This window comes from Brienomyrus brachyistius, chromosome 12 (genome assembly GCF_023856365.1).
Source record: "Brienomyrus brachyistius isolate T26 chromosome 12, BBRACH_0.4, whole genome shotgun sequence".
Lineage (NCBI taxonomy): Eukaryota > Metazoa > Chordata > Actinopteri > Osteoglossiformes > Mormyridae > Brienomyrus > Brienomyrus brachyistius.
In genome coordinates, this window is record NC_064544.1 from 9,133,778 (window position 1) to 9,147,141 (window position 13,364).

Genomic DNA, 13,364 nt, shown 5'->3' on the forward strand with positions numbered 1-13,364 from the left:
TAAGGATGACTGTTTAAACAATTAACTCTAGACTCTCAGTAGATAAGCAACATTTTCTTTTATTGACTACTGTTTACCTGGGTGATTGATGTCAAATATTTACCCAGGTTCCCTAAGTTCCCATTTGAGGCTGAATGGAATAATGAGTTTTTAGTTTTACTGTTTAAATTATTCCTCCCTGGCTTGCGGCACTCAGTCGACTTGTGAATTTTACAAGACTGTTTACTGCTCTGTGGCTCTGTAACCCCTGGTGAAGGAAGACTCAGGCATTGTAAATCAAATGAAGACAAGAATCCTTAGTCCTGGACCCTATGATGTCGCCTTAAGACCTACCAGTGCGAGCATGTCTCTTTTTCTGGCCTCGGTGACATATTTGTCCCATGATTTATCCGTGAGTTTGCCGCTCCATTTGCTGTTTTGTGGGTAACCTGGTTTGTAAAAAATAGCTGTTTGTGCATCACTCATCTGATAGTATAGAGCAGGCAGCCAGATATATACAATGAAAAAGTAAGTTGTAAATCTTTTTTTTTGATGCTATTGGTTTATTTATAATTATTTCCAAATTATTTGCAAAATTTCAATATTATGTCATCATGCTGCATATTCAGGATCTAGACAATCATATTGAAAGGCATCTCCCTAATTTTTCTAAATTATAATTGAAAATGATAATAGCTTTTTCATTTCAAAATACGTAGCTTATTCTTACAAAGCAGATTGTAAGCTACTGGGGCTCAGCTAGTTTCCAGCTTATAATGTGCATCTCTGTAAACACCCAGAGCTTAGTGTTTGCTCACTGATTCAAGACCACATTGACACAACTTCCTTTCCAGAGCACTTTTCTGCTTGGTGATATTAGCTGCAAGGAATATATTCACTTTCGAACTGATTTCATTATTCTCTCCAAGCTTGTGTGGGATAGCAAGACAAGTGCATATTGACTAAATACCTTTTAGATTTCCAGAACCCTATTTTTATCGCTACCTCAATCTTCCTGGTGACTTACCATAAACGCAATTAACAAAGGAAACATTTCTGGTTATTTAAAAATGCTTAAAGCAGGGTTAATCACTGGATATTTCTCCAGTTGGATTTGAAAGGTCTTGTGGAATCATTGCTCATATCCGTCTACCAACTGAATTGGTAGATAATAAAAGAATGGAAGCTGAAGAGCAAGTCCTTTCAGTGATTTTTTTTTTTTTTTTATTATTATTTTTTTGCGGAAATACTCCATGACCAATATGCTTATGAAAGACCAAGCTCTATTGGAATGTCTGTTATTTTTGCCTACTTTAGACACTACGCGATATGTAGAATGTGCTCAATGTCAATGCAGTTCACCACAATGTAAGTCTGCAGTAAGAGAGCTGCTGTTTGTGGTGTTTAACGCTGAGCGTCGATCGTGTTTTCTCTGATGGTAGCGACGGCCCGGCGGTTGAGCGCCCCCCGAGCAGATTGGCTCTGACTGAATCAGCCTCGTCACACCGCCTCTGTTAATGGGCCACTTGGGGTGTTTTGCTGGTCTTGTTTATCAGGCGGGCTTGAAAGCGTCTATTGTGTCGCGTCGCTGTGCAGTCCGCAGAAACATCCGAGCCTGAATGAACACCCGAGTCCAGTTCAGCATCTGCTCTCCCACACACAAATTATTCAGCACTCCCGCCCCCAAGCCCCACACTAAACTAGACAGGTGAAAAATGGATTACCGAGGGTGCTACAGCCCAAAGCATGTTACGCCCCTGCTCGGTATTGATCTGTTCATAATGGGCACAAAACATACTTTTGTATGTGACGGGAGGCTGGCTTGCTGGCTGCCAGCCAGGAGCTTAAAGTAACCTTAGTGTATTTTAAATAGGCCTACTGTGCGTCAATGTATCAGCTCAGCTCTGCCGTGTAGAGTCATGTGGCGCTTTCACAGTCGGGTATAAAGGATGCTGTCCTGCCTCTCCCTGCAGCCCTTCGAGACCTACAGCTGGCAACAACCACTGGCACTGCTGGCAGCTTCAGCCATGCTGCACTTTTGCCCTCTGAAGGCTGGTACGTCAGAGGTTATTGTAGTGTTGCTGCTACAAGATTAGGACAGGTGTCCTCTTAATTTATTGGCTAGAGAGAAATGCAAAAGGTGCTTCCCAAACAAAAACTTTTTGCAGTTAGTCTGGCACTGCGTTATTGCCAAACATTTTGGGCCGTCAGAAGTCAAAGCATAGCTTCTCATTGTGTCAGTTATGAAACTAGGCCAAAGCCACGTAGTATTGAGTTGTAAATACATGGGCCTTAATTGAAGGTAAGGCATATACATCATCCACCCCCCCCCCAAACGTGCTTGGAGCTCAGCGTTATTTCTTGGGAGGAACCATAAACATTAGGATTATTCATCATTTCATTGTGCAATTTGGAAAGCCAGTGATCACCCAAAGTGTGCAGTGCACAGAAAAAAAAAAACCTGAAACACTGTAACAGTTTAAAAGTGTTTTATTGTCAAATAGACAAGGATCCATACTTCCTATAACAGGAATTTAAAAATGGCTGGTGAAACAGCACTGTAGCTGCTAATACCCAATAAACATTAAGATGACAGATCATGTCAAAAGTACAAAAAAAAATGAATGCTACAACACATAGTCACTTAGACTGAACTCCTGTAGTGCAATGAAACTAGTGCAATCGTACGTAACTGGCAGACTTCAATTCTTTATACAATTCCAAGATGTAAAGGCACTCATCTACAATCCAGCGCTTCCGTGCCAAAAGAAAGCAGCATCTGTACATAGACATCCAACAAATAGCCCTCCCATCCTTTTGAATTGCAGTTCCTAAGCTTTCAGAATTGAAAGCAATAGGTGAACAAATTCCTACACAGAGCCTTTACACTGCACTGCATGAGACCCAGGGACCATGTACCTGCTAAGTGTACCTGGCCAACAGCAAAACTTCACGGTCAAAAATATTGCAGACTGGTTGTTCACCATGTCGAATTTGCTGAATCCCAGTGTGCAGGAATTTACCACAAACACACAAAAAAAAATCTGTGTTGTGAAGTCCAAGAAACTCGTCTGCAGTGGCCAGATGTTAGAGGTGGAAAGTTCAAGTTCCGAAAGTACAAATCCAGACCACGATTGTTTCAACCAGTTGAACTCTGTAAATGTATCTATACTCAACTGGCTGGCTGAAACAAAAGCTTGGTCCGGATTTACACTTTGAATCTGAACTTTCCACCTCTCGATGTTACAATCTAAAAACCTATCATCAGTCAAGTACTGGAGCCACCTCAAATACTGCCAGTGCCAAATTTGGAGTCCGTTTCACCATAGAAACCCTACAGCTTGACTTGGAAACTAGTTTCACAAAAGGGGTTTTTACAAAAGCTACAAAAAGGACATGAAACAGCCAGTGATCTTTACATTCAGGTACTGTAGAAGTGCATCGTGTTCCCTCTCCACCCTCCGTTCCTCCTGCTCAGTATTCTTCTACCACGGTACCGGCAGAAGAAGAGTAAAGTTTCTTTTTTATGAGCCGGAAGCCGGGGCTCAGCTTCAGCGCATGACGGAAGCCCGGCGTGAAGCAGGCACCAATAAGGAAGAAGTCCCTGAGGCTGGGCCAGGCACTGCCGTCCTGCTTGAAGACCAGTGTCAGCTCGAAGGTGGGCACCACACTGGCATCGTACACTATGCGGTCCAGCTTCTTGCAGGAGTTCTCCAACTCCAGGTGGATGTGCAGCACGCAGCCACGCAGGCCGCAGGGCTCGCCGGATGACAGCCGTAGCACATCGCGGGCTATCCTCCGGGTCAGTTTCTCAGGCACCAGCACCTCAGAGCAGTGCAATTTGGTCTTTTTGGCCCGTGACAGGCAGTTCTCAAACATCTTAGCCAGTTGCTGGCAGGCGCTATCTTCAAACACGCTGCCGTTCAGGCTTGGTTCTGCCAGACAATGATCCCAATAGTCCAGCTCTGGGAGGGGGAGAAAGACATGAAACTAAACACCACGGAGAGATTAACATCTCATCTGTAACATTCCTGCGAGATCCTGGCTTACACTATAGACTGTAAGCTGCGTCCACGCAGCTGTCAATGACGTTATATGCTTGTCCCAGTTTAAAGGATAAAAACGACAAAATGTGCACCATCAAAACATGCACCCAATTCAGAACTCATTCTTATACATGCATATACATTCTGTACGTCAGTTTAGCAGTGCGCCTAGCGCATTCATATGCAAGAAGTGAGACGGTGAAGTTGGCTAAAAGATTACTTCATCGCTGCCGATGTTACTGCCCCCTTTATTATTTCTGCGCAACTGCTATGCAGCAAGAGCGAAGTAAACAAGACAGTCTTGCAGAACAATGCAAGGCGAGATCTAGGCAACATTGCACGGATTGGGACTCACCATTTTCGGCGAAAGCCTGCTCATAGCGTCGGTCTATCAGCTCGGAAATACATTCGGCGTTTTTGTTCTTTAATGTGCTTGTTGCAACCATTTTTAGATCCCGGGTAGTTGACGGTCCCGAAGTGCTGCTGATGAACACAAAACACAACGAACCGATACTGCTGATTTTTTCCCCCAATACTTATTTCTCGCGTCTTAATAGGGGTTCGTGTTAAAAACACTTCGTAAAACGCAGCTTGATAAATCCTTTTTTGTTGCACAAGAGACTTGCAAGGAAGTGGTTCGCAAAACCGTGCGACCCGTTATTTATTCAGCTAAATATTTCGTGCGTGTAAAAGGCGAAAGAAAAACCTCAGAATAAAACAATCTGAAATACAACTTACTTTAAATTTACGACACACATCCAAAATCACTCTCACTTTCTCACACACACTCACACTGGGGTAAAGCTCCAAAATGCTGCGCTCTCATAATTTATAGCCTTCCAGCGCACAGCTGATGCGCCACCACAGCCAATCAACGAACGCCTTACATTCTCGAAATTACTGGTTTGCCAGACAACAGAACCGCGCGCTACTACCGGTCTCCGCAAACCCCTTTGGGACCATTGATTTCAAGGAAAATTATTGGCTGTATCGAAAGTGAGGCGACCTATCACCGAACGGCAACAGCTTGTTGCTACCTTTCTTCAAGTGCGACCTAATTCATCACTGGGTTACTTTTGTGCCTGGTTAAGAGTAGCAGTATTACCGCATTAAATCGAAGTTGTTTTTTAGCCGTTTCTTTTCTTGAAGCCTTCTTTCCTTTTTTTACTTTCTGCTCTTCCACTTTGCGCGACACTGTTTCTTATTTTGGAATAGCATGTAAACGTAACGAAAACGGATAACAATATTTTAATAATGTTCTAAATGTAAACGTCCGTGGTAATTTGAAGCAAATTTCCACCGGCCTTGGATATTTTCCGACGCAAATGCAGCACACGATGTTTTTCGCAATCTTATTTTTGAAGGCAGTTCCTTTCATAGAAATGCATTTTATGTATCCAGATCTGTTGACAATGCAAAATATTGTCATATTAATGTCGTTTTAGGAAGTCTAACACGTTAAACCATTAAACTGTTAAACCCACCCAAAAACTTAAAATGAACTTTTTTAGACTTTTTGGGTTTGCACTAATCGGATGCATGCCACGTACAGTACACATAGTATTAATTATATCTATTATTATATTCTATACAGTTAACTGATTTAATTACTGATGTAGTTTTATAGAAAATGGGTCAAGTTGTTTTTAGTTTTTTTATATTTATTGATGGTGATGGCCAACCATTCTAATGCTTAAGGTATGTTGAAATGCTAAGATCTTCCTATTAATAGAAAATAGCCTGCATATATTGGCAGTCTTATGTTTAGATAAATCTATTTCGCTTTCAGTAAATAAGCTGCAACAAACATCAATGTTAATGGCGTAATGGAATATTTATCATGATAAAATAGTGATGCAACATGCTAGGTCTGGTGTTTTAGTTTTAAAACATATGTTACCAAAGTGTTTTCATAACATAAAAGAACATTAACCAACTTTTCAGATTCAAGAGGAATGAAAAACAACATGTAACTGCCTTACACAGGAAATGACAAACAGTTGTACAGTAACATGATTACAAGCCTCTCCTTGTGCTTTTGCATCATTCTCTGTCTCATTGAGTTTTGCATCCATCCATCCATCCATCCATTTTCCAAACCACTTATCGTACTGGGTCGCGGAGGGTCCGGAGCCTATCCCAGAAGCAACGGGCATGAGGCAGGGAACAACCCCAGATGGGGGGCCAGCCCACCGCAGGGCACACTCACACACCATTCACTTACACACGCACACCTACGGGCAATTTAGCAACTTGAGTTTTCCTTTTAGGAAATTTACACTGAGGTCAGACTCAGATTTGACCACAAACTTGTAAGTACTTTTCATACTAGTTGCAGTAGCTTTTACAAAATCTGTATGTGCAAAACTGCTCTAAGCATCTGTGTGTATGAGATACTTTCCGTGGTTTGGTAAGTCACTCTTAATGGTTTTAATTGCAGTGGCAAATGGATAGCAGTATTTATGTAATTAAATAAAGAATTAGTTTTGCAAGGATGTTATATAGGCAAAAGAATTATCAATACTTGTATAATTTTTTAAATTATATATATATATATATATATATGGATTATGTGTTTGTGTGCATGCACGTGTATAGACGTATTCTTTATTGGAACTATTAATACAAAATACTTAAGATGCTGTTAAGTGTAACCTGAATGATCCTGTGAATAAAGACAGTTTAAATGTATTCTCAGTGTCAGATCACGCAGTAATAAAAGAATCTTTAATAGAAGGCGCTGCCTTCATTGCATGATGGGTAAATGTGGGCAGAGACTTGTGTCTTGCAAAAACATCCAGTAAAGTACATGCCCTTTGTCATTTTCTAGTGTTTGCTTCTGTCCAATCAGAGTTGGTTTTGATAGGCACTCCTTTTTCCTGGTGTGTGCGCCAGGTCCCATTAAAAGAAGTTGTTTAAGCCAGCCAGGACCTTATTTTTCCTGTTCTACCTGCCATCTGGCATGTCTGAGAGGTAGCCTGACTGTAACTCACTGGCAGCCGGTGATTAATGTGTGGCATTTTCCTGCAGGTGGGTTTTAGAGTTGGCATGTTACTGTACACCAGGATGGCCGCAGAGCGCCTCAGCAGAGGCTGAAGGTCACTGGCCGCTGAATGTAGCTCAGAAAGTGGAGAAGCCAGTTGCGCACTCAGATTCTCTAGCCTTGTGTTCAAAGCTGTAGCGTATGGCAACTTCCTCAAGTCTTACCCAGCATGCAGCGCATGTGGTAAATCTTATGGTCACACGTACGCAGTAAAGCGTTCCTGACAATAATCAAAGAAATCAGTAGCAGATCCCAAGTACGCACACCATGAAGCTTTTCCTGGGTGGTATTCTTCAATTCCTGGAACTGGGACCCAGTCACCTATATTTGAAATTTTCTGTCTAATTCGTGCTTACGTAGCACTTCCTTAGTGTGAAGTGAAATATGTAACAGCGACAGGTAGGTATTGCTGTCGTGCTTAATCAGTTTTTTGTTTGTTTGTTTGTTTCCTCCAAGTCTGCATGCAGCAATGACGTGAATAAAACTAGCGATGCACCTAAAAAACACAAGTAAGAGAGGCCAAGCCTCTTAACCCTAGCCACATTAAGCAAATGGGGCTCCCTTCTGAAGAGATAACATCGTCATGTGCTACTGAGCTCTGTCTTTACGCCAAAGCAGAACCTTGCAATAGCAGTAAGCAATTATTCCTGCAACTGCCGTGTTAAATATGTGTATTTCTTACGTGTTTTGTCTGTTTGCAGGTGGTCAATGTTGGTTTATAGTCTAGAGCAGGGCTACCCAACTCCAGTCCTGGGGGGCCGGAGCCCTGTGTAGCTTAGTTCTTTCCCTGTTCCACTATAAATGATTCAGCTCAAGAGCTGTGTGGTAATTAGCACAAGGAGTTGAATCAGGTGTGTTAATTGAGAGGAAACCCAAAACGGTGCAGGTCTCCGACCCCCCAGGACTGGAGTCTGACACCCCTGGTCTAGAGACATGTTTTGAGAGCTTGAGAGCACACCCAATGCTTGGAAGGATCTGGAAAGTTCCTAGTGTGCAAATATGTGTTGCATTGAGACTTACTGTTCAGAGTATTGTTCTCAAGTAGTTAACAAATAACGAGCAGTTTGATTCAGATTACACAAGCAGGCCTTTTTTAAAGGATACATATCCCATAATCGCCGCACCCTTCACCTTAAGCTCAGATCTATTCAGTATGGCTATTCTCTGATAACGAATTGCATTTAATCATTACCCGTCATGCTACTTTTAGTGTGGAGAGGACCACACTAACCACACTGCATTTAATTTTTTTAATTAATTTGCCGCATTCTGTTAGGTACAGCATTTTTTAACCTGGCAATAATCCATAAGAATTCCTCCAAAGATTCTGAGTATATTAGGATGTTTCTGTATTTGATTTGGTATTCTGGGAAGGGTTAAAGTGCAAAGCTGAGATGTGTGGGTTCACTTGCATGGATGGTGGATTAGTAAGTATCTCAGATATGTCGGAAAGAGGAGTCTCAGCTGACTAGGGTATTTATAGCACTGGAGCAGGTGACAAGGTCAATATTAGCTGCTTAAAATATATGCACCACTTTGAATAACAACAGGGAATGTTTACCTCTTGTAATCATATTAATTAATCTATTGATGATACTCAGAAGCATTTAAGTTGAAACACTTCTGCAACACTACTGCAATCTTTTCTTTTATATGTGGTGTCATGCAGATATATGTCAATTTGATTTTTATACCTGTTTTTCTTTTTGTAATACATAAATATACTTTTCATACCTCAGTCGTAGCCCTGTGTTTACACAACTGCAATCTACATAACTCAGCTTTTAAAATCAATTACTTTGCTATCTTTATATTAACGAGACAGCCGTAGGGGCAGAAGTGAGACATTAGTTGTAACAAACTTCGCTGTAGTCCCTTGGAGATACTTATTGCAAATATTTCATAAACAAAGTGACCCAAACGAGAGCAGTTAGAAGCGTGAGGCAGCTGTAGGCGCAGTCAGACCCGCTGTCAGACCCGCTGTCGGACCCGCAGTCGGACCCGCAGTCGGACCCGCTGTCGGACCCGCTGTCGGACCCGCTGTCGGACCCGCTGTGCACGCTTTACCAGCATGTCTTTGATATGCAGGCAGATACAGCAGGTGGGCAGGGATTCAAAGACGATGCAAACGTCCATCTTTGTTTTTCTGTGATATTCAAGCTTGCCCCCCAATTCACAATAATAAAATAAAAAAAAAATACTCAACATTTTTAATAGAACTTTGTTACACCTGAAAGCCAGATATCACTGACACAAACAAATAAGGGCACATTATTGGTGGACTCACCAAAATAAATATGTGTTTGATGTGTTATTGGCCAAAAAAATGCAAGTGGCTTGGCCTAAAGGAATAGTGGGTGTTTAGCAAGCTAACGAGGCCTACAGGGAATTCAAAAGTTTGGTCTATCGGGGGTTTTTGGTCATTTTCAGCAGAAATGTTGCCTAAGCATTGAATAACTGGCCTCATGGGATGTTATGAATAGTTTCCCACATAATTATGATATGCTTGTTTATATATATATATGTTTAATATATATTTTCTTTCAGCCTGGGGTCTTCTGATCTCAGGATCATGGAAGAAATAATGTGTGAAAAATAACCCTTCTCTTCATATGAGGGATATTTTATCAAACTGCATTGGGAGACAAAACCTTCGGCAAAATTCTCGAACGTGCTTATCTCCCAGGCCTGTGCAAACACACGTTCTTCCAATGTGTCGAGGTGTGCGTCTCATTGTCACCCTCCCATTTTCAGCATGAGACCCTACATTCCCCAAAGCGTTTAACCCAAACAGATTGTCTTGGCAATGCCCTCATGTTGGACCCTGCTGTTTGCATGACAGTATTCGTGTCTACAAATAACATTTGGCCTGACCAAGCATGTCCACTTTTTAATTTAACTTTAATTCTACTCATTCTGCTGTCTTTCACGTGGCTTTAACTCACGTGGTTATACTATGTTATAGAATAAGAAAAAGCCTCATTTGTTCATCTTTGTGTCTTTGTCCTCTTGTGATATCCATCCATTCATCCATTATCATGACCACTCAATCCCCACTGGGGTCGTAGGGGGCCGAGAGCCTATCCCAGGAACAATGGGTGCAGGCGGATACCAACCCTAGGCAGGCACCAACACACCACAGTCTTTGGGCACCCTAGATATCCATCTGAGTGTTTTCTTTTGTAGATGGTCTCATCAGTTTATTAGATTAACATTATGTCATCAATAGATATCTTGTAGCTGGTGTTTGATTAATTAATTTTGATCTGATTTCAATAAACTGTTATGTAACCTAATGATTGGCTCCCTGTGGGCTACTAAGAGCTCACAGGTGACACATTGGCAGCCATTGGGCTACCATCACAGAAGCCATGCTCTTTAAATAAAAACTAAGAGTGTAGGACATTGGTGGCCCAACTTTCGGCAGTGTAAATGTTATGGGGTAGTATTTGGTTCAGTAGGCTAGAACTTTGGGCCCATGAGCCAAAGGTTGTTGGTTCAAGTCCCATGTTTGGTGGTGTGGGTTTAGCGTTAATGCTCTGGACCCCTTCAACACAATTGCTCTTGGTTGTATGCCCCCCCCCGGCATGCTCTGGACGCTCTTCAGGTGATACAATGTAGCAGAATGTGTACTGCTGTAGGAGTAGGAGGACATATGAATGAATCTTTTTATCAGCTGACAAAAACAACACCATTTACTCAGCTTTATAAATGGTATTTTAGTTACTGCTGCCCTCTGTACTGTGTGTCTCCTGAAAATGATAGTTATATTTATAGTTATAGACCTATAAGGTGCACATTATATATACTGTCTGACTTTATATATGGTATATAAATGTATGTTTGTATGTAGTTTTTTCGGAGAACCTTTAGGTCAGCTGTTCAAACCCAGGTGTGAGAACTCTTCAGCCAATCAGTCCTCTGATTAGTAATCTTATTAGGGAGTTGCTGGATAAGATTGCCCACCCCTAGGTAAAAACAAACAAAGACTTTATATATTTATACTATGATTTATACATGCACAGACACTTTGGATAGTGTTCCTTAATTTAAACATTTTTAAAATCATAGGACAAAAACAGAATTTCTTGTGTTGTATCCTATTGAAAGCTGTCATAAAGCCTGCTGAGAAGTGCTGTCTGTGGGCAATCTGCAACCTGGGACCTGTCTGTGGGCAATCTGCAACCTGGGACCTGTCTGTGGGCAATCTGCAACCTGGGACCTGTCTGTGGGCAATCTGTAACCTGGGACCTGTCTGTGGGCAATCTGCAACCTGGGACCTGTCTGTGGGCAATCTGCAACCTGGGACCTGTCTGTGGGCAATCTGCAACCTGGGACCTGTCTGTGGGCAATCTGCAACATAGGACCTGTCTGTGGGCAATCTGCAACATAGGACCTATCTGTGGGCAATCTGCAACCTGGGACCTGTCTGTGGGCAATCTGTAACCTGGGACCTGTCTGTGGGCAATCTGCAACCTGGGACCTATCTGTGGGCAATCTGCAACCTGGGACCTATCTGTGGGCAATCTGCAACATAGGACCTGTCTGTGGGCAATCTGCAACATAGGACCTGTCTGTGGGCAATCTGCAACATAGGACCTGTCTGTGGGCTATCTGCAACCTGGGACCTATCTGTGGGCAATCTGCAACATAGGACCTGTCTGTGGGCAATCTGCAACATAGGAGCTATCTGTGGGCAATCTGCAACATGGGACCTGTCTGTGGGCAATCTGCCCTCATGTATCTTTCAGTGCTGCCAGAGGTGTTTCCACAAAACTTTATGTTGGGGAGGGTGCATGCAAACATATGTCAGCATTTACGTTGTGTTATTCTGCCCCTTGAAAAAAATGGTACAGTCCACCGAGGATGTCAATATTTAATAAATGCATATGAGTGTCTGCTTTAGGTGACTGAGGCTGCGTTGGTAGGGTTTTAAATGCTGTTTGTTTAGTATAAAACGAGGAGACATATGGTGACCCTTGTTGGGTTACACATGTTGGTGCCCATGTGACGCTGCTGGCCACGCCCCCTGGTGCCAGGCTGGGCACCTTCTTGTGTTTCCCAGGCCTGCCAAAAGCAGCCCTTTTTCAGACATCAGCAGTCAGGTGAAGTGGGTGTTGCCAGTCCCTTCTGCAGATAACCCCCCCCCCCCCCCCCATGTGTTCCCTAAGTGAAGCAGAAATAACAGAGGGCTGTGAGCTTCGTGTTACGAGTCGGCTGTCGCTTGGGGATGGGGGTGGGCACACGGTGCCCTGTCGTTCCTGCCTCTGTCCCGCAAGAGGAGTGCGCTGGCCCCCATTGTTGGATATTAGACGGGCTAGTCCATGGGCAGGCCTGGTTTGCCTGGCTGGTTAAAATTAAGTTCACCTCTATGTCCAGCTTTGCATTTCCTGTCTGTCTGTTTTTTTATGTATTTTTTTTGTTTCGGAGATGAGACCGCCAATGACCTAGAGTTTGGCTTCCTTATCATATGTTACAGGATTGAGAACCAAAACTTCCTCAATCCTCATGTATCCAATGAAGAACTTTCATTGCATTTCCAAAACTCACAAAAAAAGTCCACAGGAATTTTCATGAGAATGTCTGCCGTGTGAGTTTTTGAAATAAGTGTACTTCCCCTGGAGTGTGGTGCTTTGTCCTCTGAAAAACTCCAGTCTCCTGTCTTGCATGTTGGTGTCTTTCATCATGTGGCTGTGGGACCAAGGTGTTGAATTCTTACTTCTCGTGGTTTTCCATGTCAGAGGTTTCACACAGTTTGTAAGAATATACGTTAGTTTTGTTCACAGCATGAGCTTATTTTCTAGGCCATAATTAAATATGGGCAGATCTGCTAGAAAAGCAGTGGTTTAGGTTTGGGATATGTGCTCTGACACTGAAATATCCACAGTTCGGGTACTGAGTTTTCTTTTCAGTATTCTAGAAACTACTCTAACTGTATGCTACATACCTTATATGAAAAACCATGAGACCCGACAGTGGAAAATCTCTATTTACAGCATTGTAACTAATATCAATGTCCCCTTATCTGTTGAACATTGCTTTAATGCACTTTTTTATGTGTTGTCAGTAAAATTATGTGTATTTTTGCTAAACCTATTAAGTACATTTAGCAAATAAAATAAAGAGGCAAGGCTGGGAAGCCCAGCAGGTCAGCCCTGAGGAAATGGCGTGTAACAGGAAGGAAACCTTGGCCATCAGCTGGATCCCTGCCATGTCAGCTTGACAAGAGATTAAATCTTCAGCCAGCCGCACCATCTCACAGCAAACTGCAAAGTGCTGGCAGATCTGGAGCTGGA

The 13,364-nt window shown here is 42.5% G+C and overlaps 1 protein-coding gene across 3 annotated transcripts; it reads right to left on the reverse strand.

Annotated features, from left to right (window-relative positions):
* Window positions 1–2,451: 2,451 nt before the first annotated feature.
* On the reverse strand, window positions 2,452–4,862 carry LOC125704950 (DNA damage-inducible transcript 4-like protein). 3 transcript variants are annotated; one of them, XM_048971133.1, is made up of 3 exons: window positions 4,764–4,862; window positions 4,381–4,508; window positions 2,452–3,944 (listed from the first exon to the last, which is right to left on the reverse strand). In XM_048971133.1, exons 1-3 carry the CDS (start codon window positions 4,781–4,783, stop codon window positions 3,454–3,456), a joined length of 639 nt encoding a protein of 212 aa, XP_048827090.1. In that variant the 5' UTR covers window positions 4,784–4,862; the 3' UTR covers window positions 2,452–3,453. The 3 variants fall into 3 exon arrangements, with proteins under 3 accessions (XP_048827090.1, XP_048827091.1, XP_048827092.1); XM_048971134.1 differs by having other exon boundaries at window positions 4,381–4,505; window positions 4,764–4,836; XM_048971135.1 differs by having other exon boundaries at window positions 4,381–4,847.
* Between the last annotated feature and the right edge of the window lie 8,502 nt (window positions 4,863–13,364).

Coding starts and splice junctions, on each gene's coding strand:
- LOC125704950 (XM_048971133.1), bottom strand. CDS start 4,783: ATGTGTGTCGTAAATTTAAA. Junction 4,509..4,763: donor ATGTGTGTCGTAAATTTAAA/GTAAGTTGTATT, acceptor TGTGTTCATCAG/CAGCACTTCGGGACCGTCAA. Junction 3,945..4,380: donor GCAGGCTTTCGCCGAAAATG/GTGAGTCCCAAT, acceptor TCCCCCTCCCAG/AGCTGGACTATTGGGATCAT.